Source organism: Mesoplodon bidens, assembly GCF_964165515.1.
Source record: "Mesoplodon bidens genome assembly, chromosome: 3".
In the NCBI taxonomy this organism is placed as follows: Eukaryota; Metazoa; Chordata; class Mammalia; order Artiodactyla; family Ziphiidae; genus Mesoplodon; species Mesoplodon bidens.
Genome location: NC_138178.1, coordinates 138794183 through 138820088, shown reverse-complemented (window position 1 = coordinate 138820088; position 25906 = coordinate 138794183). Strand labels below are relative to the sequence as shown.

The window sequence follows — 25906 nt, the reverse complement described above, 5'->3', positions numbered from 1 at the left end:
AGGAAATAGCAATAATCTGCAAATAACAGAATTATTTCTATTACATGCTAAATCCAAATTTTCTCATTTATGCATATTTCACAAAAGATGTTAAAATTAAATTTTAGAGTAATACTATAATATTTTGTACTTTTATTCTAGAACTATATTAAAGTATTGACATTTCAAAGAAATACCTACAGCTTCCCAGAAGAATTATTTTTAATATTGGCAGTCTTCCTGTTCAATACACAAAATATAAATCTTTTCTTCTGTCAGAAAGCTCAAAATTAAGTACTCTATACCAGGCTCTTTGTTCTGTGTTTTCTTCTCCTCTTGGGTGCAGTGAACTCTGAAGACAAAAAATTAAGAAGCCTGTCAGGTCTAAAAAATATAATACTTAATTGATAACACACAATTAAACTATATAGGTTGGCATAATAGTAAGAACGCCTTCACAGCAAAGATACAAGAAATCTTAAACCTGACATATACATGACTTTTATCCTTCAAAATGATACTGCAGTTGTAAACTTACTACTGGAGATCCTAATCATCCTAAATGCTACTTGATAATAAGCTACTCTGAGGTTGTTTCATAGGGGTATGCCCTCCCTGTAGTTAGCATGGGCCCAGTATGCCAGAGCTGAAAGGTATCTGGGCCAGTGCTAAGAGAAAGTGACTAAGATTTCAATTGCTTTCCGATTAAACCTGAAAATGTAACCCAAAACAGCAGTACCATACATCTTTTCGGCTACTGTGGCAGATGCCATGACCAACACTCAAGTAAGTGTCCATCTAGAAACAGCTGTGAACCTAAAAGTTACTGATCATTAAAAACAAAGCAAATAACAGAAGACAAAAAACATGAAAATTATGGAAAACGTAAAAGAAAGGAATATTCCCCTCCAATGAAAACTGAAAGGAGAGTGACAGGAAAAGGAATGAGAAAAGACAAAGAAAAAATTAAGAGGAAAAAGAAAACAGATTTCTGGAAAGAAGCAGCAGCAGGCCAAGAGAATGATGTCCAAAGTAAAGCAAGTCAGAGGCCTGGAGGAGACTTCTTTTAAGAAGATGACACTGATAAAATGCCTAATGTGCTCGAGTGTTTCAAGGGGAGATTTATACACTGAGGAAGAGTTTGGGGGGTAAATTAGTGATAAATACATAAAGAAAAATTAATAAGGCAAAAAAATTATTAACTCTTTAAGGCAAACAATAAGTGTTCCGATTAAGGGAGAATCATAGTATATATCACATGGCCCTGCTGCTAATAATGTTTTGTAACATGCTGAATACTGATATAACTAAAATAATAACCGTATTGAGAGGGTGGGTGATAGGAAGTATCATGTGTTTGGATTGGGAGGTAAAGAATACATAAAATTATTATATTGTAACATCTTTGTATGGTGACAGATATAACTAGACCTGTCATGGTGATCTTTTTGTAATGTATAGAAATATCGTATCACTAAGTTGTGCACCTGGAACTAACATAGTGATGTAGGTGAACTATACTTCAAATAAGAAAAAAAAGAATATATTAAGGAGAACTAAATTCTTGCCTCCCTCAATAGATAATTCATAGAACTGAAACATAAATAAGTGACAATATAAACATGTTATTTAGAAACATGGAGATCAATACCAAAGTAATTATGAAAGAGTTGTCTCTAGGGAATAAAAAATGGGAGTCAGAAGTCTGTGGTAATGAGTATTATAAAACTGTTAATTGTTAAATTATGTGCTTATGTAATTATGAGCTTATGTAATTATGATTTAATAAAAACCAAAGTTTTAAAACTCACAAGCTGATAGATTTTAGAATGGGACTGGCCAGGCAGCCATAAAGGTATGCATGTGTTTGATTGTTTACTCACAATAAAAGCTACCAGACAAAACTAGAAAGCAACTACAGTCCGAAACTCACAAGATTATAAAGGACCGTTTTATGCTGACATAAGCAAATCACAGAAGCAACTCAGATTTCTGAAGGAACAAATACTCTCTTTTAATTGTCTTTGTCTTCTGTATGTTTCCATAGCACCCTGTTTCTCTTTACTATAAGGTACTGTGTTGTTTTTCTGCACACTAAACTGTAAGGTCCTCTGGGGCACAGACTGATCGGATTCATTAAACAGTAGTTACTTAGGTCCACTATGAGCCACTCACTGTGCTCAGATCTACACTCACTATGATCAAAATAAAATGGTTCTTAAACTCTTCTACTATATATCTTTATATTCCCATACCTAAGCACTTGAAACAAAATAGGCACTCAATAGATGCTTGCTGAATGAATATAGCGCCAAAATGAAAAAAAAGTCATTAGGCAGATTCTTAATATACATTATGTTCATTATCATTGATGGATTACCAATTATCAAGCCTAGCCTGCTATGTAACTTATTCTGTACATTACTGTAATTATTACTAGAGATAATAATTATTTAAACTATTGTTTAACAAATACTACAAACAAATTAAGATCACAGCAATGCAAAAAGATATAGCTATTTTGGGTTTTTTTTTTTGCGGTACGCGGGCCTCTCACTGTTGTGGCCTCTCCCGTTGCGGAGCACAGGCTCCGGACGCGCAGGCTCAGCAGCCATGGTTCACGGGCGCAGACGCTCCGCGGCATGTGGGATCTTCCCAGACCGGGGCACGAACCCGTGTCCCCTGCATCGGCAGGCGGACTCTCAACCACTGCGCTACCAGGGAAGCCCAAAGATATAGCTATTTTAATTCACGTTGTGCAATTTACCACTTAGTTACAATCATCTCATAGGTGAAAATTTTACATTTACTAGAATTTGAACTTAAGTATTTTTTAACAATAAAACCTTTAAAAAGTTATATACAGTAATTCACATTTTGTGACCTTTGCCCTTTGTTAGAAATACACTTCAGACACCATCACGATTATGGATATTCATTTACTACTAACGATATTTCCCCTATCCTTCACCTCTCACCTGGACTGACCCCTGCCTCTCCATATCCATTCATTTACTGTATTATCACTTACTCTTAAGTGTCATGATTAACGGTCTGATTAACGCTAAAATTCTCCAATGTATCAAAGTTAAAGCATCACAGGAACACACAGCCAACCATCATGCTTTTCAGGGGTTCTAAACGTTGATGCTCTGCAAGTAGTTTGATAAAATTTCATCTGTACCTGTTTCACTAAAACTTTCATTCTCCTCTTCCTCTTCTGTAATTACAGGCATACTCAGACTTAAAGATTTATCTTCCTTATGTACATTTTGCATGTCACCTGGAAATAGTTGAAAAAATGATTTTATATGAAAACAAAGAATGCTAATCTTTGAGAAAAAATTTTATACAAATAATGACATTATTATAATAACAAAAATTAGATATTTAAACTAAAAGCTAAAATTGTAATGGTAAACAGAAATATGCACATAAAACTACCTATCTTTTTTAAAAGTGTTAATAAATTTATAATATATTTATACCTATGTTTTGAAAACAGTCTCTAATCCTTCCATCCAAGTAATTAGAGGAAAAGGGAAGAAACAAAATTAGCCAAACATAGATATATTATTCAACCTTTATCACACACAGCATAGGTTATATTTGCAGACATCAGGGAATAATCATGTGTATTACTTCAATTTTATTAATTAATCACCAATGTAATTCTAAAGTTAATAGCCTTGGTTTTTTTTTTTAAAGACTGATATGGATTTAATGACAAATATTCCATATTGGTTGAACACCGGAATGCTGTCCAAGGAACCATCATTAAATAAAACAACCTGAAAATAAGGCAATTCTCACATACACAAGCGTGCGTGCGCACACACACACACACACACACAAAACCTGTTACTTTTAGGATCATTAAATTATTCACTATTTTAACAAACAGCTGTAAAATCACATTACAGTGAAGGAAAATGTGCACAAACTTCAGAAACACAGTTCAGATTGTCTATGAACACAGGTTCTTAATTTGTACTTCTTCACATACGTACAGCCTCCTGATCTTGAAGAGGCCATGTAATAGCCTTGTTTTTGAATGCAGACACTTTCCTGTATCACCACATATGCTCTACAAGATATATTTCTCTTAGTCATAATTTGCCAGTAACTTTCCATTTTCCAAAACCAAAAGGTTTTCTATATCAACTTTCTGTTGCTTGAAGAAATATCCTAATCAAATTATCAAACACCATTGTCCTCTCAGGTCTCACCGAGCACATAACTTCCTTGTCCCAGTAGCAACCGCCCCCCACAGTTACTCTTTGTTCCTTATGCTTCTCCACAACACTTACACCACCTCATATCTTAATATATAATACATAGTAAATGTAAGCTTCACAAGGATAGACTCTGGTTTGTTTAGGTTGATGTATCCCCAGTACTTAGAAAAGTGCCTGCCATATACTAGAGCCTCAATAAACTATAAATCATCAAATATGGATTCAACTATCTTATAACACAGTATTTCACAGAGTATATATGTTAATAAGTACCTGCCAGCACAGGAGACAAGAAATTAAATGAAGATGAGTTTAAGCTTTCTGCTCTAAACACATGTATTCTGGGATCTTAATGGGATGCAGATTTTATGGAATGAATAGATTGCTCTAGACGCAGTTGAGTAAACTGTAGCAATAAGCTTCCATTTTAAACGTAATTCAAACTTAATAAAATAATACCAATTTCCCATTAAGTTATTAAAATAGAATTTTACCTTTACTTGGAAGTCCTAAGTATTAGATACAATAATTTTTTACATGATTTTTAAGATGATAGATAATCTTTTAGGAAATCTATTTCCATATCTAATCACATTTCTGGCAGTGGAGGGGGGTGGATTTTGAACCTATAAAATTTTTCAGTTGTTCACAAGATTATAATTAGTACAATCTACCTCAAATTACTAATATTGTTCTTTATAATCTTGTATCACGGCCATCCATATCAACTATTAATGATTTTTTCAAATCCACATTTACAACCTAACAGAATCTATCCAACAATGTCAAGGGAAGGATTTCTGAGTTAAAAACTGTCGCTGTGAAAAAAAACCCTTCATCTAGTCACATGATGATTAACTACATTTTGAGATCTATTTCTACATTAAATGAGTAAGTTTAAAAAAGAAAATCAATGTTCTCTAAAAGCTCTGAAAAACAAAATACAATGCTTCACCCACTTATCATGCAGCCAGGAGCCAAGAAGTGAACACAGAACTTCAGGATGTTTATCTCAAAGTCCACATATTAAATAAAAGCTCATGAACTTCAGTCACAGATATGTTCCTCAGGCCTTTATCCAGAACCTAATTACATTTATTTATGTATGAATAATGGCAAACCCGTTTCTTAAAACCAGTACAGTTAAGAAGCAGCAAAAAGGGAAAAAAATTGCTACAAGCCTGCACACTGAGAACAGAATGAAGACACCTACCACAACAAATGTGACAGAAAAACATAAGAACTGACGAAGTCCTGCAGCACAAAGCCGTAAGTATAAAGGTCAACTGCCCCCCCCACGTAAGCTATTTGATAGGATCATTATATTACAAAACCCAGTAAAATAACATGCTAATGATGATAACCTTGAATCATAAAGAGAAAACCAAATTATGTTCAGGATACATTGTTCTAGAAAATAGGAGAGCATAAAATACATGTAAAAAATAATAAATGCACATTGTAGAAAACAAGAAACATACAGAGAAGAATGTACTATGTTTTAGAAAGATATCAACCAGAATAATTAACCATTTAAAAAGTAAATTTTGACATTTAAATAATTAACCTCAATTATCCACACAACTAATTCCTCAGAGGCTGTCAGGTCGACAGTTTTACTCTGCTCGAAGCTAATCATGTGGAATGCAATGATAAGTAATAGACAACTGCTCAATCTCAATACATACAATTATAGGATATGCAGCTAGAATACAATTACTTAAGTGCGTGTCTAACTGGAGCTCCAGATCCACATTTCCAATTACCTGAGAGACAGCAAATTTGGCAGTTAAAGATTCAGACTTGTATTCAAACAGACTGCCATTCAAGTCTCAGCTCTATTTATTAGTTAGGTGACCTTGGACGTGTGAAAAAAGTTTGGCAGATAATAAGCGTTACATAAATAATAGTATCATCTTCGCCGTCATGTATCACCATTACTATTACGGATGTTCTTCCAGAAGCATGTGTGTTATGTTCTAGGAATGGTGAATGGGTATAGCTGAAGCTTAAATAATACAAACTTGGGTAAATCCTATCAATATACTTGAGCACCTATTTACGTGCTAGACAGCTGTTACAGAAATTGAGCCTAAAAATGCAGATTGGGGCAAATTCTTCCCCCAAATGAAATCTTCGTTCTGTGATCCTTATTCTGTTAAAGTCACAACATCCCCCAGTTGCTTAGGCATTAAGCATCCTTGTCTCATCCCTCTCCACCAGCCTAAATATTTGGTTACCTGTAGATATCCATGGGCTTTCCTGTTAATCTGCTTGTCTAATTCCTACAGCCACCTGGCCAGATCCTCATTACTCCTTAATAGCCTTTTATTTAGTGTTCCTATTTCCAGTTTGTTCCCACCTACCTTCCAAACTACTCCCAGATTGATTTTCTTCAAAGAAAACTGGTCGTACCACTTGCTTGCTCAGAAGTCTCACATGACTCCCCTCTGCCTACTGAATGAAGTCCAAATTTCTTGGTTCCACATTTAAGGCCTGGCCACAATATAATCCTCAACATATCTTTCCACGTTAACAGTAACTCTTCAGCACATCCTTTACGCTCCAGGCAAAATGGGCCCCTCACATGCTATACTTCCAACTACCTTGCCTCTTTTCATGCCAATCCCTCTACTTGCCTTAGTCTAAGGAATTCTTGTTACATTTGTTTGTTTTTTAATCTTTGGATTTTTCCTGATTACAAAATATACGGTTATCACATAAAAGTCAAACACAGAAATTTATGGACTTAGAAATTTCCCATCCCTGAGAATTAATCATTGTTATATGCTTCTAGATTTCTTCAATGATATATATTGTACTTCAGTCTACATTTTTTAATTGAAGTATAGTTGATTTACAATGTTATGGTGTACAGCAAAGTGATTCAGTTTATTTATTTATATATATATATACATACACACACACACTCTCACACATATATACATATACATATATATACACACATATTGTTCTTTTTCAGATTCTTTTCCATTACAGTTTACTACAAGATACTGAATATAGCTCCCTGTGCTATACAGCAGGACCTTGTGGTTTATCTATTTTATATTATAGTAGTTTTGTGTCTACATATATATTTATTAACAAATGAATCACACTCTTCTTTAAAAAAACATTTTCACTAAGCAATGTATCAACATATTTTGGACATATTTTCATGTGAGTATATATAGAACTTTCTCGAGCTTTTTAATAACTGTAAAATATTCCTTTATATGGATTTTTCAACGTTAAACATTTTTTCAATGTTAAACATTTGAGTTGTTAACAGCCTTTGTCAATAATCCTGCAATGAATGTCCTGTGTGCTTCTGTCACTTGTAAAGGATAAATTCCTAGAAACTGAATTGCTAAGTTAGAAGGCATGTCCATTTAAAATTGATTAAAATCAACTGACAGATGATTTCAAATTGCTCTCTAAAAAGGATGTGCTAATTCATTCTCCCACTTAAATTCAGATTTTACCTCCTCACACTTTCACTGTCAATGGGTATTCAGTTACCTTTCATCTTTGCCAATATAACAAATTACATGAAAATCATGTTTTAATTTACATTTCTTTCATTATTAATGAAATTAAATATCTCTTCATATGCATGGTAACCCCATTTTGTTCATGAATTGCCTGTTCATGTCCTCAGCCCATTTTTCTAAAGGGTGGTGGTCTTTTTCTTGCTAATTTATAACAGCTCTCCTAAAATTAAAAAGTTTAGCATTATCTTATGTGCTGCAAATGGTTTTACAAGATCTTTTGCATTTTATGGAATATAAGACACCTCTTTTTGAAAGAACTATGAAATCAAAAATACTTTTCTACTTTGAGGAAATGAACTTTTAATTAAAGAGAAACTTTTTAGTAAGCACTTGAATCTTTATTAAGGTGCAGAATAACAAATTACTTCTGCTTCAGAGGAGCAACAAAGCTGGTTAGCTGGAATAGTTGAGTTACAATTAAGGATCTAATTCAGATCATATTTTAGTGTACTTTCTTTCTCATGGGTTAAACCCTCCCTAATACACCTAGGTAAATTCAATAACAAACCTCAGCCATCCTTAAAAGTTAACTTCAGAGTTTATGAAAATGTTTTCGGTAACTACATTAAGTAAAAAATTATGGCTAGTGAAATTTCATAAGTTATGTGTGTCCAACATTTCAGATGAAAAGCAACTTTCATTTAAGTTCTTTCCTAGCTTGCACTCGGCTCCTCCTTTTCAACCGCATAAAAAAACTGTTTTCCGGATGTTTAAGAAAGCAGCTTGACCAACTTACCTCTCCGCTGCACTTGTAAGAAATAAGGTGGATAATTAATAAAAAATGCTTGTGCAGGTTTCTAAACTTAAGTATCTTTGATACCTTAGAAAAAACATTCTAATCTACCAGAAGTTACTTCTTTAAGTATGATCAAACTAATCAATCTTTTCCTCATGTCCTCTGTTTTGGTTTGGTTTTGGTTGAATTAATATATAACTACCATTTTTAATGCAGTACAGAGCTAGGAGTTTGGATAAATGCATAGTTGTGCAAGCACCACTGTAATTAAAATATTGAATATAGAACAATTCCATCACACCAAAAATTTCCCTTGTGCCCTTTTGCAGCCAACACCTCCCTCCACCCCCAGTTCCTAGCAACCGATGATCTTTTTTACGTCTCTGTAGATTCACCTTTTCCAGAATGTCTTATAAATGGAATCATATCATATATAGCCTTTTTTGTGTCTCATTTCTGTCACTTAGCACAGTGCACTGAGATTCATCCATGTTTTTACATGCATCAGTAGTGCCTTTATTCCTGAGTAGTACTGCACTGTATGGTTATACCACTGTTTGTTATACAATGACCAGTTGAAGATATTTAGGCTGATTGCAATTTTTCACAATTATGAATAAAACTGCTATAAGCTTTTGCATAGCAATTTTTCTGTGAATATAAGTGTTCACCTCTCTTGGGTAAATACCAAGGAGTAGGACTGCTGTGTTATTTGGTAAGTATATGTTTAACTTTATTAGAAACTGCCAGTTTTCCAGAGTGACTATACCTTTCTGTATTCCCACCAGAAATGTATGAAGTTTCCACTTGGACCTAAAACATTTACTATCTGGCTCTTTACAGAAAGTTTGCTGACTCCCTACATCTGGAGGATATTTTTTTAAATCAAGAATGGATGCTGGATTTTATCAAATGTGTTCTTGGGTAACTATTAAAATGAATTCACATTTTCCCCTTCAACCTATTTACATGGCAAATTATATTGATAGATTCCTAACTGCACCATCCCTGCATCTCAGAATGAATGTATGCAGTCAAGTTGTTTGTATCTGAGATTCTTTTGATACATAAAACTTAGAATTTTTTCATTAATACTTATAAGTGAGATTAGTCTAACAGTTCTCTTCACAATATCTGCTAGCTCTGTAAAGAAAACTAAAAACATTCTCCTTCTGAAGTATTTCTTGATTATCCTTAACTAATGTGGTTTCTCCTCCTCTGAATTCTCAATGCACTTCAAGCGTTAAGTTACGGAACTGATCATATCTGGACTGTATTAAAGGTATTTAACTTCAATTCTCCCTCCGCTGCCTCAATATAGGAAAAAAATATGTTACAAGGCTATAACATATCTTCATATACTGCTACAGTGGCTCTGTGTTTCTTATATTAGGCACTAAATATTTACTATGTTTCTAATACTCCTTTTTTTCCCTCTGAGCCTGCTAATCAGATTCCAACTTATGTATGGTGAACATATACTATTTGTGAAATGCTTAAAAATTAAACTTTTTGAGTATATAGTCATTTTGTTTTGTTTTGTTTTGCTTTGTTTTGTTTTGTTTTACAGTACACGGGCCTCTCACTTTGTGGCCTCTCCCGTTGCGGAGCACAGGCTCCAGATGCGCAGGCCCAGCGGCCATGGCTCATGGGCCCAGCCACTCCACGGCGCATGGGATACTCCCACATCGGGGCACGAACCTGTGTCCCCTGCATCGGCAGGTGGACTCTCAACCACTGCACCACCAGGGAAGCCCTATAGTCATTTTTTTTTTAAACTAAATACCAAAAGTAATTTTATAGATAAACTATTTCAAGAAAAAAGCAGGTACAGCTTAGCTAGTGAAGCGAATGGAAAATATGGTTTATAGAATGTATTACTTATCGTACCTTATTCTACATATAAGTTTGATTCACACACAAAAATTACTAATAAAGTATGCTCTGGATAATTCTGGATTGATTCTATAACTATCTAACTGTAACACTTTGGACAAGTTATTTAATCTGTATGGGCCTAAATTGCATCATCTATGAAATGATGAATTTGATGACTCCTAGAGTCCCTTTCAGTAGTAAGATTCCAAGAATATAAGATAATTTATTTTTAATATTAAATCTCACAAGGTTTTTAAACAAGTAATCCTTTTTAATAAAGAAAACATGGTGAGAGGAGGTTGTAAATAAGACCTGTTTTCCCTTTTTAAGTCTCAAAAAGTTACCTCTGTTTCTGGAAGACATCTTCCTTCCTGCTGGTTTCAGCGTCTCTTGGTTTCTTCTTTTCCTAGTTGCTTTGGTTTGTCCTTGACTAGATGCAGAATCAGAGTCAGAAGAATCAAGTTTGGCCTGACGATGCCTTCTTGACTTGGATGCCTAAATAGTTGCAAATCCAATTAATTACAATGAATCGCAAAATGAACCCAACTGACAGGTGATTTAGGGAACAACAAAACAGACAATCAAAGATGAGGAAAGATTCACAGAAATACTTGTCATAAAGTACTTTACCATGATACTCGCTTGGTTAATACCTGTTACATGTATATACTCTTTTAGCTTTACAACAGGAAGAGTTCCCTGCAGCTGTCATCCTCATCTGCTCAAACGGGGTTAAAATGTCCTTGTTGGGTTAAACTGTTACAGTTGCAATGGCTGGGAAATGGAGGTGTAAAGGACAAGTACCGCCATTTTTACCGCCTGATACCTATTCTCCTTTTCTTCTAACAAAGTTTTATTTTCCTTAGTTAGCACCATGTATTTCAAGTGGAACTACTTTATGCCTGGTTCTACATATGGCCATATGGCCCTGATCTAGTCAAATTGAGTTTCACATTCCCAGGGCCACCATGATTTGTTCAGGGGTGGGTGTGTGATCTGCATCATAGCTGACATAACTCAATTTTAGAATTTTGTTTAACTATTAGAAAGGAAAATTCTCCCTTTCCACTGAACCTAAAGCTGGGAACATGAAAGGCTGGAGCTGTCACGAATTGCACTTGAAGGCAATGAAAGGAACATAAGAGGTGAGAAATGGAGGGACAGTCCAAGGACTTTTTAGTTACATCAGTCAATAAATTCCCTTATTTGCTTAAGCAGAGCCCTGACTACAGGAGTTTTCAGTGAATGTCATATATGTGGTGTAGGTATTAACAACAGTTTAAAAGCTACCAGGCACTGTATGTTAATTATACCTCAATAATTAAAAAAACTACAACTATGCAATAACACACTCTTATAACAATTTATGGGGATTATAATTTAATTGTTTAATAATTTTTAAAGTATTTCATAATGTCTTAAGAAATACATTAAACAACAATTAGCCTATATAATATGGAAATAGTCCTGGTTTAAAAGAATTTGGAATAATTAATTTATTGTACTTGATGCTTTCATTCAACAATATTTTGTACTCAATTTACTGTAGTACAGCAAATATATAACACTTAACTAATCTATAGTCACTTTTAATTTTTTCATTTATTCCTTTTTATCTCTACAACCAGAGAATGATAGTAGTTTCCCACAGAATAGTCATTTTTAGATTCATACAAAAAAAAAAAAAAAGAAAAAAATATGAGTTTATTGGTGCTCCTTTCTGAAACTCCACTAAAATGAGAGGAAAAGAATAAAAATGAATAAACTCACAAAATGGAGATAATAGGAAACAATGCAGCTGTAAACAAAACAACAAAATTTTGGAAATGTAAAACTGATGGCTGACTTAGAATGAAGAAAGCTGAAATCTAATTGCCTGTATTGAGGAAGTTATAAGGAAAGCTGGTCCAAGTGGATCAGGAATTGGGGTCATCAGAAGTGGGACTAAAAAAATGGGTAGATATATGAAAAATCTACATAGGGAATAGTATCCCATTTAGCAGCCTCAAAGTTGAACAACTGACCTCTTCCTGTAGAAAACAGGAGGTTTGTTCCCTGGAGAGGCTAAACCAGAGAAGCTGAAGGCTTGAGGAAACCAGTATAGCTAAGGAAGGGGATAAAGCCTCTTACTAGAAATAGGCGGGTTGAGTGAAGCCTCCAGAAGGAACGGTGAGCCTGTTGGCAGATTCTCTGTAGGCACCCAAAACATTGGCAGCTGGGCTTATTTACCACTTTCCTCCCCCAGGCAAGGGAATGGAAGCCTGCTCTCTGGTAAAAATGACTAGATCCAAGAAAAGCATGAAGGCTAAAAGGCTGTATCTCCACATGACCACTCTTAATGATTTGAGGATCTTCAAACGTTTGAAAAAAGCCAACAAAATGAATGACAGAGAACGGAATCAACAAAAATAAAAACTCTGGGGAAAAAGGAGGCAACTTCAAAAAACGAATTAACATCCTCAAGCAGATAAGCATATTGCATCCAGAAAAACAAAAAGATAAGGAATACATTTTTTAAGTAAGAAAAGATTCAGAGAACAAGAAAAAAAAGCTTAGTAATCAAATAATGTCAGCAGAAATAATAAAAATTCAATATAATGGTTCAGAAGATAAAGTTTATCTTTATCTTTTTTATCTCTGAAAACAGATAAAAACAGAAAAATAAGAAAATAAAAATGCAGCAAAGAATTTGATCAAAGAAACGATACAAAAATCCCTCAGAACTGAAGGCTATCAGATCAAAAGGATGTCCACCATGCGGGCCAAGGACAATGATGGAAAAAAGACCTACACCAAGGTGCATTATCATGGAACTCCAGAGCTCCAGGGATAAAGAGAAAATCCTAAAGCCTTCCATGATCAGGAATACTAGAAGCTGGAAGGCAATAAAGAACAGTGGCATCAAAATTCCAGGTAAATACCAGAAGAAATAAAAGAGAAAAGGGTGAAGATGGTTGCCTCCTGAGATCAGAAGTACAGGGGCAGGAAGTGGTAGAGCAGGACACTGCTGGATTATATAAACTTTACAGTATTATTAGTTAAAACTATGCACAAGTGTTACTTAGATGAAAAAATTAAAATGTGACTAAAAAAGCATCACACAAATTTCTAAATTACCTTATTAAAGAAATAACTTACCTGAACAAAAACTGAAAAGGCCCTTGATTTTATTTCCGCTAATGTTTCTGCCCTTTCGCTTCTCTGGAAGTAAAAATAAACAGGAAAAGGAAAAAGTTAAAACACACAAACACTGAGTGAAATTATGAATTCCCAAGTATTTTTTTTATCAGAAATAAGATTTGAGAAGGTAGGGTAAAAGGAACTAACATTTATTGGACATATACTAAGTAAAGGCATATAAACATGCACTACTTTCTAACAGGTGCCATGATAACATCCCCATGGCTGTGGACTGTTTTCATTCAGGACTTAAGGAGGATATGAATGAAATTCCTGGTGACCAGGCCATTCCCTCCTCATCTTCCTATGCCCAAAGATGGCTCCTTGCCTCATCCACTAAGATGGATGAAAACTCTGGAGACAGAAAGCAGTAAATAGTAGCTTATGCTCCACACTGACTGAAAGGCTGAAAAGACATAGTATTACAAAAGCCCTACTCTGCCTGTCAGGACTGAGGACACCTTCCACCACCATCCTTCCCTCTCCCTGCTGAAAACTGTGAACATCCCACTCCCAATCTATAACTGATGTGGTCTTTCACAAGGTTTCCAGCAGAGAACAGGCTAGCCCTTCATAGAAGCCATGTTACAGAATTTTCTGAGATACGTATTAGAATACTGACCATGGGACATTATGGTTAATATACAGAATCACAGCCACACATAAAATGAAAAGAAGCTAACCAAACTACTGCCCCATAAGCAATCACATAGTGAATTTTTCTGACCTCTGATTGTTGTGAATGTCCTTCACTCTTTTCTTCTCCATCTTTAGCTTTCGATTTTAAGGATAGATTCTGAAAGATCAAAAAAGTATATTTACACATTTACAATTCAAACCAACTAAAAATTAACGGAAAATCAATTTCAGAACAATGAAAATCATTTACTTTAATTACTAAAAAACTAAAAGAATATTTCTCAGTATCAAAACATGGTTCACCACCTGACATTAAGATCATGGTTAGGTTAAAGAAGAGTTACAAAATTTATCAAGAAAATACCTAAATCCTCCTAACTAATGACAGATGACATGCACTTTATGTGGTAGTGAGAAAACTGGTTTATTCTCCTTTTCTTCAGGTTTTCAAAGGTCTTAGTAATGCTCATTGAAGAGCGTTGTTAAAAGACAGCGCTACAATAGATGTTTATGTTAAGCGCCTAGGTCATTTGTGCAACCCATTTGTAGCACTTAAAGTATTCAAACATTCTAAAATGTGCTCTCATTAAAATAAATGTCCGGAGAGGAAGCAAATTATTTCCTTCTTCCCAAGGCTGTTATCTCCTCATCACTTTCCTTGTTTAATCTTTTCTAAAATTGAGTTTTGAGCCATCTCCCTTTATATAATCCAAAAAGTAGCAATGAATCTCTCTGAAAAATGCTATATAAGATAATAATGCCTATCTAGCATTTGTGGAAACACTAACACATTATCAAACACATAGTAAGTAATCAGAAATTACTTATTTTTTCCTAGAAGTATTTAGTAAAATTAGATGGAGTAGTGGTTTCAAAAGTAAATTTAGCAAGGCTGGTCTTCAGGTTTCTGGAGTAAAAAAGTTTCTCTAGCTGAAAAGGCTAATATGGAATATGGGCAGTTCTAGCATCAGTATTTGGATCAGAAAACTAAATGGAAGACTTGTGTTGATGCGATTTGTAAATGGATAAAGGAAGGCAGGTAGAGCACGTGAGAAACAGAAAGCACATGCTCTGTCACAATGGGAGAAGCCATCACTCAAGTCTAGCTGTCCACTGCCATGCAGCAAAGTAGGACCAGTGTTACCAAACGTCTCACTTTTAACAGAAGTTGGATGTCTGGAATTTTAAGTTAAGTCCACAAATATTCAAATGTTGGTAATTAATTCAAATTTTTTTAATATTAGGAACAATGCTATGCAAAGAAAAAAAAAAAGGTATGTGCAGGATTTGGCCCAAAGACTGCCAATGTGTAACCTCTGGAGAATGCTAAATTATAAAGATTGTAATAAATCCATGGCACACCAAGACTATTTATTCCTCTATAATTATGTATACTACATAGTGTACGTGTGTGTGTATAATGGATATTATTTAGCTATATATTATATAATTACAATTATTAATTATAATTATTTAATAGTATGTTATATAATTACATATAAAATCCATTTGTAAGATTAAATAAGATCACATGGCTAATAACTGGCAAAGCTGATACTAAAAAAGTAAAGCACTCCAGATCTTAGCTTCACAGGGGGTAGCCACTAAGCAAGGCTGCCTCTCAACGTCCTCACCCATGTCTAGCCAGTCACGTATGATGCAACTGCAAAGGTGACATATCAAACAGTTACAAACCTTTCTGTCTTTGTGCCATTGCTGGTGCTCCAAAACTATGTTCTTGATATTGTCAAAAAAATCGTCCTTTATCAAGCTGAGGGCTTTGTCTGGATTGGATCTATCAGCTGAAATCATATGTTTCATTCTCTGATAATGGTCATGAACATTCAGCATTTCCTAAAAGTGAAACGATCAGTCCTTTAATTCAATTTTCAAGGAGAAACTTAAAGGCAAAACCAGAACAAAATAAAATCACTTTCCAAAGTGACAGAGTTGAGAAGGAATAACATACTACAGTACATTGAAAATGATATAATTATGCAAACTAGTACAACATTATTAAGAGTCTGCTTTCCAGAAGTATGGAATCATTGAGTTCAACTCAACAAACATTAGGCAATCACACTGTATACAGAAACGATGGGGAGAGACTAGTTAACATAAGATTGCATTCCTGGATGTAACAAAAATTATTTATAGTATAGCATACCTTTAAGTATTACTCCTGATAACTAAGATCACATTTTTATTTCATATTGTCACATGAAGGATATTTACACAGTTCTTTATGCTCAGCTGGAAATTCCTATCTAATGACTCTCTCCCAATCCTCCACAGAGATAGGCTGACGTTCACAAATCTCAAAGCTCTGTGCCTGTCCCCATAAGCTTCCTCATTACCTCAGTGATAGATTCAAGATTAAATAAAATAGTGATTTATGACACCATTTGAGGCAGCATTTATTAGACCTTCCTCCCCCAGAAAACTCCAGACAAATGGGCAGGTATACAGGGTAAAGAGAAAGGTAGCATAAATACGGCAGGCGGACTTAAGAATCACATAAAACCAGCACTGGGACTTGGCTCAGAGACCAGCAGAGAACTATCCATCACAGATGGTCAACAACCTCTGAGTCATCCCCAAGACAGGTTACTCAATGCATTTCTAGGAGATTTTGACGGACTCGATAGATATCTGTTCAAGGAATTCAAAACTGCTCAGGAGTGGTGAGTGCTCATATATGCAAGATCTTCAACGGGGAAGAGTGTCCAGACATGGGAAGCCCCTAACTTTTTACACGGTACAATGTGCCATATTCCCATTATTTTACATGCACTACAATACAGGGCAAAGACCACTAGCTGGACCTGGCTTTGAGCCTGAATTCCGTCACTTGCTAGATTGTGACCTTGAGCAAATCCTTCAGTCTAAGAATCACGTTCCACATTTGTACAAAATGAAGTAACGACACCTAATGCACGACACCTAATGCACTATGAAAGTATTAAGTGAGCTTATACAAGTGGAAGTATTCTGTATGATGTAAACCACTATACAAAATCAAAGGATTAAGAAATAAAAGACAGTGTATGGGCTTTGGAGCTTTACACACCTGGACATTCAAATCCAGTGTCTGTGTCTTACTTTATGCAAATTACTCAACTTCTTGATCCTCAGTTTCCTTGTTTTTATTTTTATTTATTTATTTATTCTTTTGGCCATGCCACGCAGCATGTGGGATCCTAGTTCCCCGACCAGGGATCGAACTCACGCCCCCTGCAGTGGAAGTGGGGAGTCTTAACCACTGGACTGCCAGGGAAGTCCCCCAGTTTCCTTGTTTTTAAAACTGGGAAAATACTATCTCCTCTGCAGGGTTATTATGATGATTGGTGAGATAACATACAAAAAACATTCAGCATAGTTCCTGGCACATGGTGAATACTCAACAGGTAATGCCATTATTATAATTGTAAATATAAATGAAGAAACAGATTCAAAAGTGAAATTATTTGCTAAAGGTCATATTCAAGTAGCAGAGTTGGAATTAGAAGGCAGATGCCTTAAAAAATTTGTAATTATGTATGCTGATGGATGTTAACTAGATTTACTGTGGTCATCATTTGGCAATATATACAAATATCAAATCATTATGTTATACACCTGAAACTAATATAATGTTATATCAATTATACCTCAATTTTTTTAAAAAATCAGATAATTTGATTCAATATCCTATTCTCTTGTTTTATTATACCTCCTTAACCACAAAAGAGAACTAATGAGCGGCAGAATCATGACCAGAATTCAAGTATGCTGACATGAAGACTTGATAGCATTTGTAGGCAGTAGAAGGAAAATAGAAAAGTATTAAATTTAGGGATTATCAATGAAAATGGGTCATGGGCTATGCTAGGACAGGACAAATAAAGCCAACACAGGTATTGAAGGAAAAGGCTACCAAAGATAAAGATGCCAGATAAAGTCAGGATGACTTCACACAGACTATTCCATTCCTAGAAGCTTCTAGGAATAGGCATTTCATAGCCTGGCCCTTCTGACCCTCCTCTCAAATCACCCTAAAAGAATGTGGCTTTGTGCATCACCCCAGCTGTTCTCCAAAATCTCCCATACCTGCTTGCTGACATATACAATTTATCTAACAGAGGAATCTTTAATTCAACACATTGTAGTAAAAGAGCTTAAAATGAAAACAAAAAAAAAGTTTAGCAATGTATGTTGAAAAAAATTAACACTCTACCACTAAATTAGTCAACAATCAAAAATTACAACCAACTGGGTTCAAATCATCTTTTTTTCATTGGGAGAATACTGATAAGAACAACATCTTACTGTTATAGAACATTCTCTGCCTCTCTCTTTATAATTCACATCAGTACTTCTTGGCAAATCCTTTCTGGTATCCCAACATCTTTCACTCTCTGCAACGGCTATTCCAAATCTCAATTCTTGATTCTCGCAGGAGGCCTCTTAAAGTTCAGGCTATCGGGTCTGTTTGCCTTCTGCTTCTCTTCTTCACAACCAATTATAGGAATCCATTTTTTCACCTCCTTCCCTAAGGTTTCAAAGGAAGAAGTGCCTTCTCCTGCTCAAGGCTAATCTCTCCACCAGGCTCTTGGTCACAGACCCACCACCTCACAGCAGGGACTGTGCTACTTCTCTTCTACACAAACCCTCCTTCTAACTGGCTCCTTACCCCAAACCTAAATATATACTCTAAGTCTCTCCAATCTCTAAAACTTCTAAATGATTCCCCTCTGCCAAAAAGACAAAACACAAATTCTCTCTATTATACAAAGTTCTTTTCTCACATTTATTTTTCTACATAATCTTCTCCCACCTCTTTCTTGCTCAGCTGCTAGAGGGCAAAGATCCTAATTCTTGTTATACTTCACGAGATGTCTGCAAATGATATATTTCCTACCCCAGTCCCAGCTCAGAGAAGGCCTTTGCTATCCAACAAATAGGCACTGCAGCCATACAGAACCTTAGCTCCATCACTTCCTAACTTAATTTCTCTATGCCTCAGTTTCCTCAACTTTACATCAGGGATAAAAACACCTACTTTAAAAAAAATTAACAAAAAATTTAAAATTGTTTAAAACACCTAATTTGCAGGGATGTTGTTAAAAAGTAAAATAATATACACAAAACATCTTGTAGAGCTCCTGCACTACACCATGTCTTTAGATATTTAGCAAACAATTTCCCTCTAACTGAGTAATTCTTAACATTTTGGGGGGCATGAATACCTTTGCGAATCTGAGGATAGAGTACCTCACCTTAACCAAGCGTCCATACGTATAATAATTTCCAATACAATTTAGGGGGGAAAGGGATCCATGAACCTTTCAAGGCCATCCATGGACCCCAGATTAGCAATTCTTGCTCAAAAATAAAGTCAGTATACAGAGCAGACCCAGAGCACTTTCAAAAATCAATTTGCTATCTGAATTAGAAAATCATATATGCAACTTAACTGCTAAAGTTATTAGAACATGGCAGCACCCAGAACACAGAGAAACATTTGAGCAAATCAAAGATCTGATCCCTCTTTCATTCTTGATATAGGAAAAGACTGAACAGGGTTCGGGGGAAAAGCAGTAACATTTACTAAGAAGAGTCTACTATGTGCTGTAGCCCACACTCAGCACTCTTCAGGTACAAGTTTGTCTCGATTCTTACAACTGGATGAAATAAGGGTTGCAATCCTAATATTAAAGAGGGGGAAACTAAGGCTCAAAGAAATGAAAAACACATGACTAAGGCCCCCACCTGCTCATGCTCGCTCTGCGCACTCTGTGTACGTATGAATCCATTCTTTTGAAAAGAGAATGGATCACTGATTAGAAGGCTGCAGCCATTTAGTGAGGTTTTGTTTTAACCTCAGGGCAACATTTCCACTCAGGTAAAACTCTGTATCACTACTTATCAATGCAAAAGATTTTTCTCAACACTGCACAACTCAGATAAAATACCAAAATATATTAGATGGAAAAGCTGTTTTAAGACCGTACCCCTTATCCATTATTCTTGACTTCAAATTTTCGTTTCATCGAAATAGCTTCACTGTTTTCAGTGGTGGGTTTTTACACAAGCATTGTAAAAAGGAACTTAGGAAATGAACATATATTGTTAAAAAAATAATGTCACTATATTCTTGTTTTATGACCTATCTAAAGTCAAATACAAATGGTGGTTTCAGTATTTGAATCTAAATATCCTTAGTCCAAGACAAGTCTTCTACATCTTTCTGTTTCTCACTGTGTTTCAAGATTTATTCCAGAAATTTTGATATATTTAGGATGTAATATTCCTGACACTTTAGAGAATGTAATAGCATTCTATGATTGGTTAAAAGCATTAGAAAAAATTTCAGTATCCAGTAGATGAAGGTATAACCTCAATACGTAGTTAATAAAACATTTTTTTTTTAAAATTCAGGAACATAAGAACAAATTTACCTCTAATACATCAGAAGTGATAAGTTTCATTACATGATCACTTGGGTCCTTAAAGTCTTCAGTAACTTCAGGTCGTTGAATTCTTTTCTTCATTCTGTACAACAGCTAAATAATAATGAAAGTCTTTAAAAGATGTCTTTTATAAGATATATTTTAAGTACTGAAATAAGTAAGCCAGCAGCAAAAACTATCTATCAGTAAACATGGATGAAAAAAAAAAGCAGCTCTAAGTATATATTTATTAAATAATCCATGTTTCAAAGACTGTTAGACTTTTGAAATAACGCAACTTGTGGGATTTTAGTTCACCGACCAGGGAATGAACCCGAGCCCTCGGCAGTGAGAGCGCCGGGTCCTAACCAATAGACTGACAGGAATCCCCAACACTGTTTCCTATTTTAAGAAGCCTTTCTTCGAGTATTGGAAACTATATAATAGTCTTTCCACTTTCTGGAGACTTAGGTACTTTATGGACAATAAAGCATAATTTCTCATTTTGAGAAACAATCTATTTTAGATAACATACCAATGTAGGCATTGCTGTAAAGTGAAATGCTCTGTCTAGTCGTAGCTTCCTAAAAATATAAGCTGCATCAAAATGTTGTGCATTTATCAAATCTTGCTGAAAATTTAAAATTTCATCCCAATCTTTCACGGCAACTCTAATCTGCAAACAAGAGGAATAAAAAAGTCATTAGTAAATGTAAATCTTTTTTCACAAATGTATTATAATTTTGAAGCAATGGCATTTCTATTTAAATCAGTTGGTTGTGAAAATATTGTACCTGTTTCATATTTCTTTTGGAAGAAAACAACTCACCGAATATTACCTTTTGTTTTGGTTGACACAGTTGGGTGTTATATAATCCATACAGCAGATACAAAGCACAAACTCTGATTTGGAAGGTGTATGGAGGTAAAAAATATCGCCAAGCCAAAGCCAAAGCTTCCTTTGTAAACGTGTTCTTTTCTAAATTTCTCATTCTACCACTAGAAAACAAAGAGAAAATATATTATGGCTGTGAAAAAAAATAACAGAAGAGGTATATACTTGTTTAAATAGCAGCTGCTAGAAAGTGGATGGGCATTCCACATCTGATCCTTTCATGATTTAAGCAAGAAGACCTAATTTTCTGCTGTGCTTCTTACATTGAGACACTAGGTAAATATGATGCATCTTCCTAAAGCATCAAATTTATTGCTGAATTGGGAGCAAAAGGAGTGGGGTTATAAATTATCACTGGTTAATAATTTAAAATATTTAATATATAAAATAACCATGGTAGGGGGCTTCTCTGGTAGCGTAGTGGTTAAGAATCCGTCTGCCAATGCAGGGGACATGGGTTCGATCCCTGGTCCGGGAAGATCCCACATGCCGTGGAGCGACTAAGCCCGTGCGCCACAACTACTGAGCCCGCACTCTAGAGCCCATGAGCCACAACTACTGAGCCCACGTGCCACAGCTACTGAAGCCCGCACGCCTAGAGCCCGTGCTCCGCAACAAGAGACGCCAACACAATGAAAAGCCCGCGCACCACAACGAAGATTAGCCCCCGCTCACCGCAACTAAAGCCCGCACATAGTAATGAAGACCCAATGCAGTCAAAAATAAATAAATAAATATATATATTAAAAAAGAAAAAAAAGAGAGAAAGAATTGGGGTGACCCCAGAAAATTTTTTCTAAACTACCACTTTTCCCAAGAGGGATACAGTGAAAGATCATGGGTTTCAGAAACAGTAAGACACACTGGTTTCAATATCTACTCTACCACCTAGTTGCGTGATCATGGAGAAATTACTTAACCTTCTTAAACCTCAATTTCCTCATCTATAAAACAAGGATAATTACTGATCTCAGAGTTGTTCTATGGATTAAATACAGCTATAAATGCATTACATTTACTACCAATAAAAAAAATTAGTTCCTCTCCTTTCATTAACTGTACAACAAACGGTTCTCCATTCTCCATCCACTACAATATACAAACTACACAGGTAGTTATTTTACATCAACTAAGAGAAAAGAGAGAACGTTTACATTTTATTCAGCAAAACACAGAGTTTTAATCACAAGGACTCATTCATTCAGTCAATTATTTAGCCTTTTCAATATTGTAAGTATTACGCTAATGGAATACCAGATTCATCCAGTTACTGTCCTCACAGAGCTCAATCTAGTGGAAGGTAAATTTAAAAGTAATAATAATAACAGTGAATATTTATTGAGCACTTAGAGTACACTTACCATATAATCACAGTTAGTGGACTCTGATCAAATTTAGGCAGTTGGACTCCATAATCTATGCTCTTAACCATTAAACTATACTGCCTTCTGAACTACACACTTATAATAAAATGTGGTTAAGTCAAGAGACAGGGCTTCCCTGGTGGCGCAGTGGTTGAGAGTCCGCTTGCCGATGCAGGGAACGCGGGTTCGTGCCCCGGTCCGGGAAGATCCCAGATCCCACATGCAGCGGAGCGGCTAGGCCCGTAAGCCATGGTCGCTGAGCCTGCGCGTCCGGAGCCTGAGCGTCCGGAGCCTGTGCTCCGCAACGGGAGAGGCCACAACAGTGAGAGGCCCGCGTACCGCAAAAAAAAAAAAGTCAAGAGATAAAATAAGCACAAAGTACTACAGGAGAAAGAGAGCATGAACACCTTATTTAGTCTTGAAGGGCAAAGGAAGCCTTCCCTGAGGAACTGTCATGTAAGCTTAAACCTGAGTGAAGAATAAGGTAGCCAGGCAAAGGGAGCTGGGGGTAAAGCTCTAGGCTGAGGAAACGCCTGTAGAGGGCCGCGAGCAGACGCTGCAGCAAGAAAGCGAGTGCATGGAGTGGACTGGTCGATGAAGGTGCAGCGATGGGCAGAGGCCAGTCACGAAACGTCTTGCCAGCCATGTTAGGGAATTTGAGCTGCACCCCAAAGGCAATGGAAACCACTGAAGAGTGGGAAGCAAGGATGTGACGTGAGCAAATTTGCACTTTAGAACTTCGGCGGTTGTGTGAAAAATGGATTCAATCGTGCAGGGTTTTGTCTTTGCTTGTGTGTTTGTTTTGTTTTTAAACATGGAGTTCTAAGAAAACGAGACTAGAGGAGGGCAAAAGATGGTGACCTAGGTCCGGGTGAAGCACTGGAAGTAGAAGAGTTTAGCAGGGCGGCCAAGTAGAGATATACGTATTCGGGAGGAGGCCGCAAATAGAAGGAACCCATGCCAACGAAATCGCCCAGGGGAAGCGCGCGGCCAAGTACAGGTGAGAGCTCAGGGGAGATGGAGGCAGCGTTCAGAGACTGCCACTTTTCTCAGCCCTTCCCAGATGCGGCGAAGCGAAGGGGAAGGAAGAAACCTGTCACGCCGCCTCTGAGCGGGGAGGCAGGCGGGTAGTGGACAAGAAACACCCACCAGAAGATGGTCCCGAACTTCATACTCCTCCAGAGGTCGGTGAAGTCCTCGAAGCGCACACTGTCCATCTCCTGGAAGCGGCTGAGCAGCGCCTCGCAGTCTGCCTTCAAACCTGCAGGAGCCCCCATAGCTGCAAAGCTGGGACGCCACGCGCGGTCCAGCAGCCGATGGTGGCCGGGGAAACCAGGCTCTGAGCCCCGCCCCCTACGACAGGACGCACACACCCTCCGTGATATCCGGCCCCGTGACGTTACATCCGGCTCCGGCAGCTCCACCTCCAGCCGGGTCCGCCCAAGACAGCGCGATGTTTACTGCGCATGCGTTGTCGCATTTGCTTTTAGCAGCTCAGCTGTCTTAGAGGAGTTAGAGTTTACATCTCAAGTGGCCTGTGAGCCCAAGAAGGATTTTAGGGTAACATGAGGCTAGCTTATACAAATCGATATTACCCTTACTGTCCCTCTCCTTTAAAGTAATCCTAGAGTGACAGAAGGCTAAGGAGGAAAAATTCCTAACCTCAAACCACCCTCACGGGGAAAGAGGATCTAAAGAGGGTTTACTGAGAAGCAGGCTGGACTAATTCTCTTACAGTCTGTACCCACATAATACGGTGCTTAATGTGTGGCTCTCTCGTTGTAGCGCTGACAGTCTTCTGCAGCCACTCTTGAGAAGCTCTTGTAAACATCTCCCCAGCACCACCACAATCTAGAACAGTACTTAGCAGAAAGTACTGTATCGGCTTTATATATACTTAATTGATTATTTGGTTGAATTGGTCTTGTGTGTACACACCATCGCCTAGCTTCTCTCAGGAGCTAGCTATCAAGTAGTATTTTGTACCTTTCACTATTTCTCTGATTGCATGTCATGCTATTCTTATTCTTTAGGAGAGATATCCAAAAAGCACAAGGGCTTTCTGTCTGTAGATGAGGTTCAACTCACTTAACTTTCCTGATATTGATCTTTTAAAAAATTTTTTATGTAATATGCATTACAGGAAAACGTACGTAACATGTATGAGTAAAAAGCATAGCAAGAATACAAACACGTATGTACCTTCTACCTATATAGGAACCAGAACATGACCAACACCCATCACATCAATCTCTGAATTCCTCCTCTAACCTATTCTCCTGCCTCTGCCATTAGTTTGGTAATGACCACCTTATTTTGTTTCTCATTCTCTTGTAAATATTTTATCACACGTGTACGGATCTCTAAACAATATATTGTTTAGTTGTGGTTGATTTTGAACTTTATTAAAATGGTAATGGTATTGCAATTTCTAACATAAAGTCTTTGAATTGCTTTTTAAGTGTAATAATATTTCTAAGATTCATTTATGTTATTTCTCGTAGCTTTAATTCATTTATTTTCACTGCTGCTTAATATTCCATTGTGTGAATAAACAGTTTATCCATTATTTCCTCAATGCAAATTTAGGTGGGTTCCAGATATTGCTGTTATAAACAATGTTACGATGAACACTTTTGTACCTGTATCCTCTGGTGTGTAGGATTGCCAGATAAAATAAATGAGACCAAATTAAATTGAATTTCAGACTGCTTCTGGGGTTACTATTTACTTCCAAAGGTCAATTTAGATTTTGATACACTAATACCATACCCTAATTACTACAGCTTTTTTTTTCTTTTCCAAAATCTTATCTAGGAAGGAAAATCCTTTCATCTTATTATTCTTCAGGAGTATCTTTTTTTTTTTTTGGTCTGCTTTTCTTTTCTTTTAACATCTTTATTGGAGTATAATTGCTTTAGAATGTTGTGTTAGTTTCTGCTGTATAACAAAGTGAATCAGCTATATGTATACATACATCCCCATATCTCCTCCCTCTTGCATCTCCCTCCC

General features: G+C 36.3%; 1 protein-coding gene across 1 annotated transcript; it reads right to left on the bottom strand.

Annotated features, from left to right (window-relative positions):
* Positions 1–25: 25 nt before the first annotated feature.
* Positions 26–24237, bottom strand: SNAPC1 (small nuclear RNA activating complex polypeptide 1). The gene is made up of 10 exons (XM_081227828.1): positions 24044–24237; positions 21475–21634; positions 21171–21311; positions 20645–20749; positions 15900–16058; positions 14293–14361; positions 13524–13586; positions 10730–10880; positions 3164–3262; positions 26–331 (listed from the first exon to the last, which is right to left on the bottom strand). Exons 1-10 carry the CDS (start codon positions 24169–24171, stop codon positions 279–281), a joined length of 1128 nt encoding a protein of 375 aa, XP_081083954.1. The 5' UTR covers positions 24172–24237; the 3' UTR covers positions 26–278.
* Between the last annotated feature and the right edge of the window lie 1669 nt (positions 24238–25906).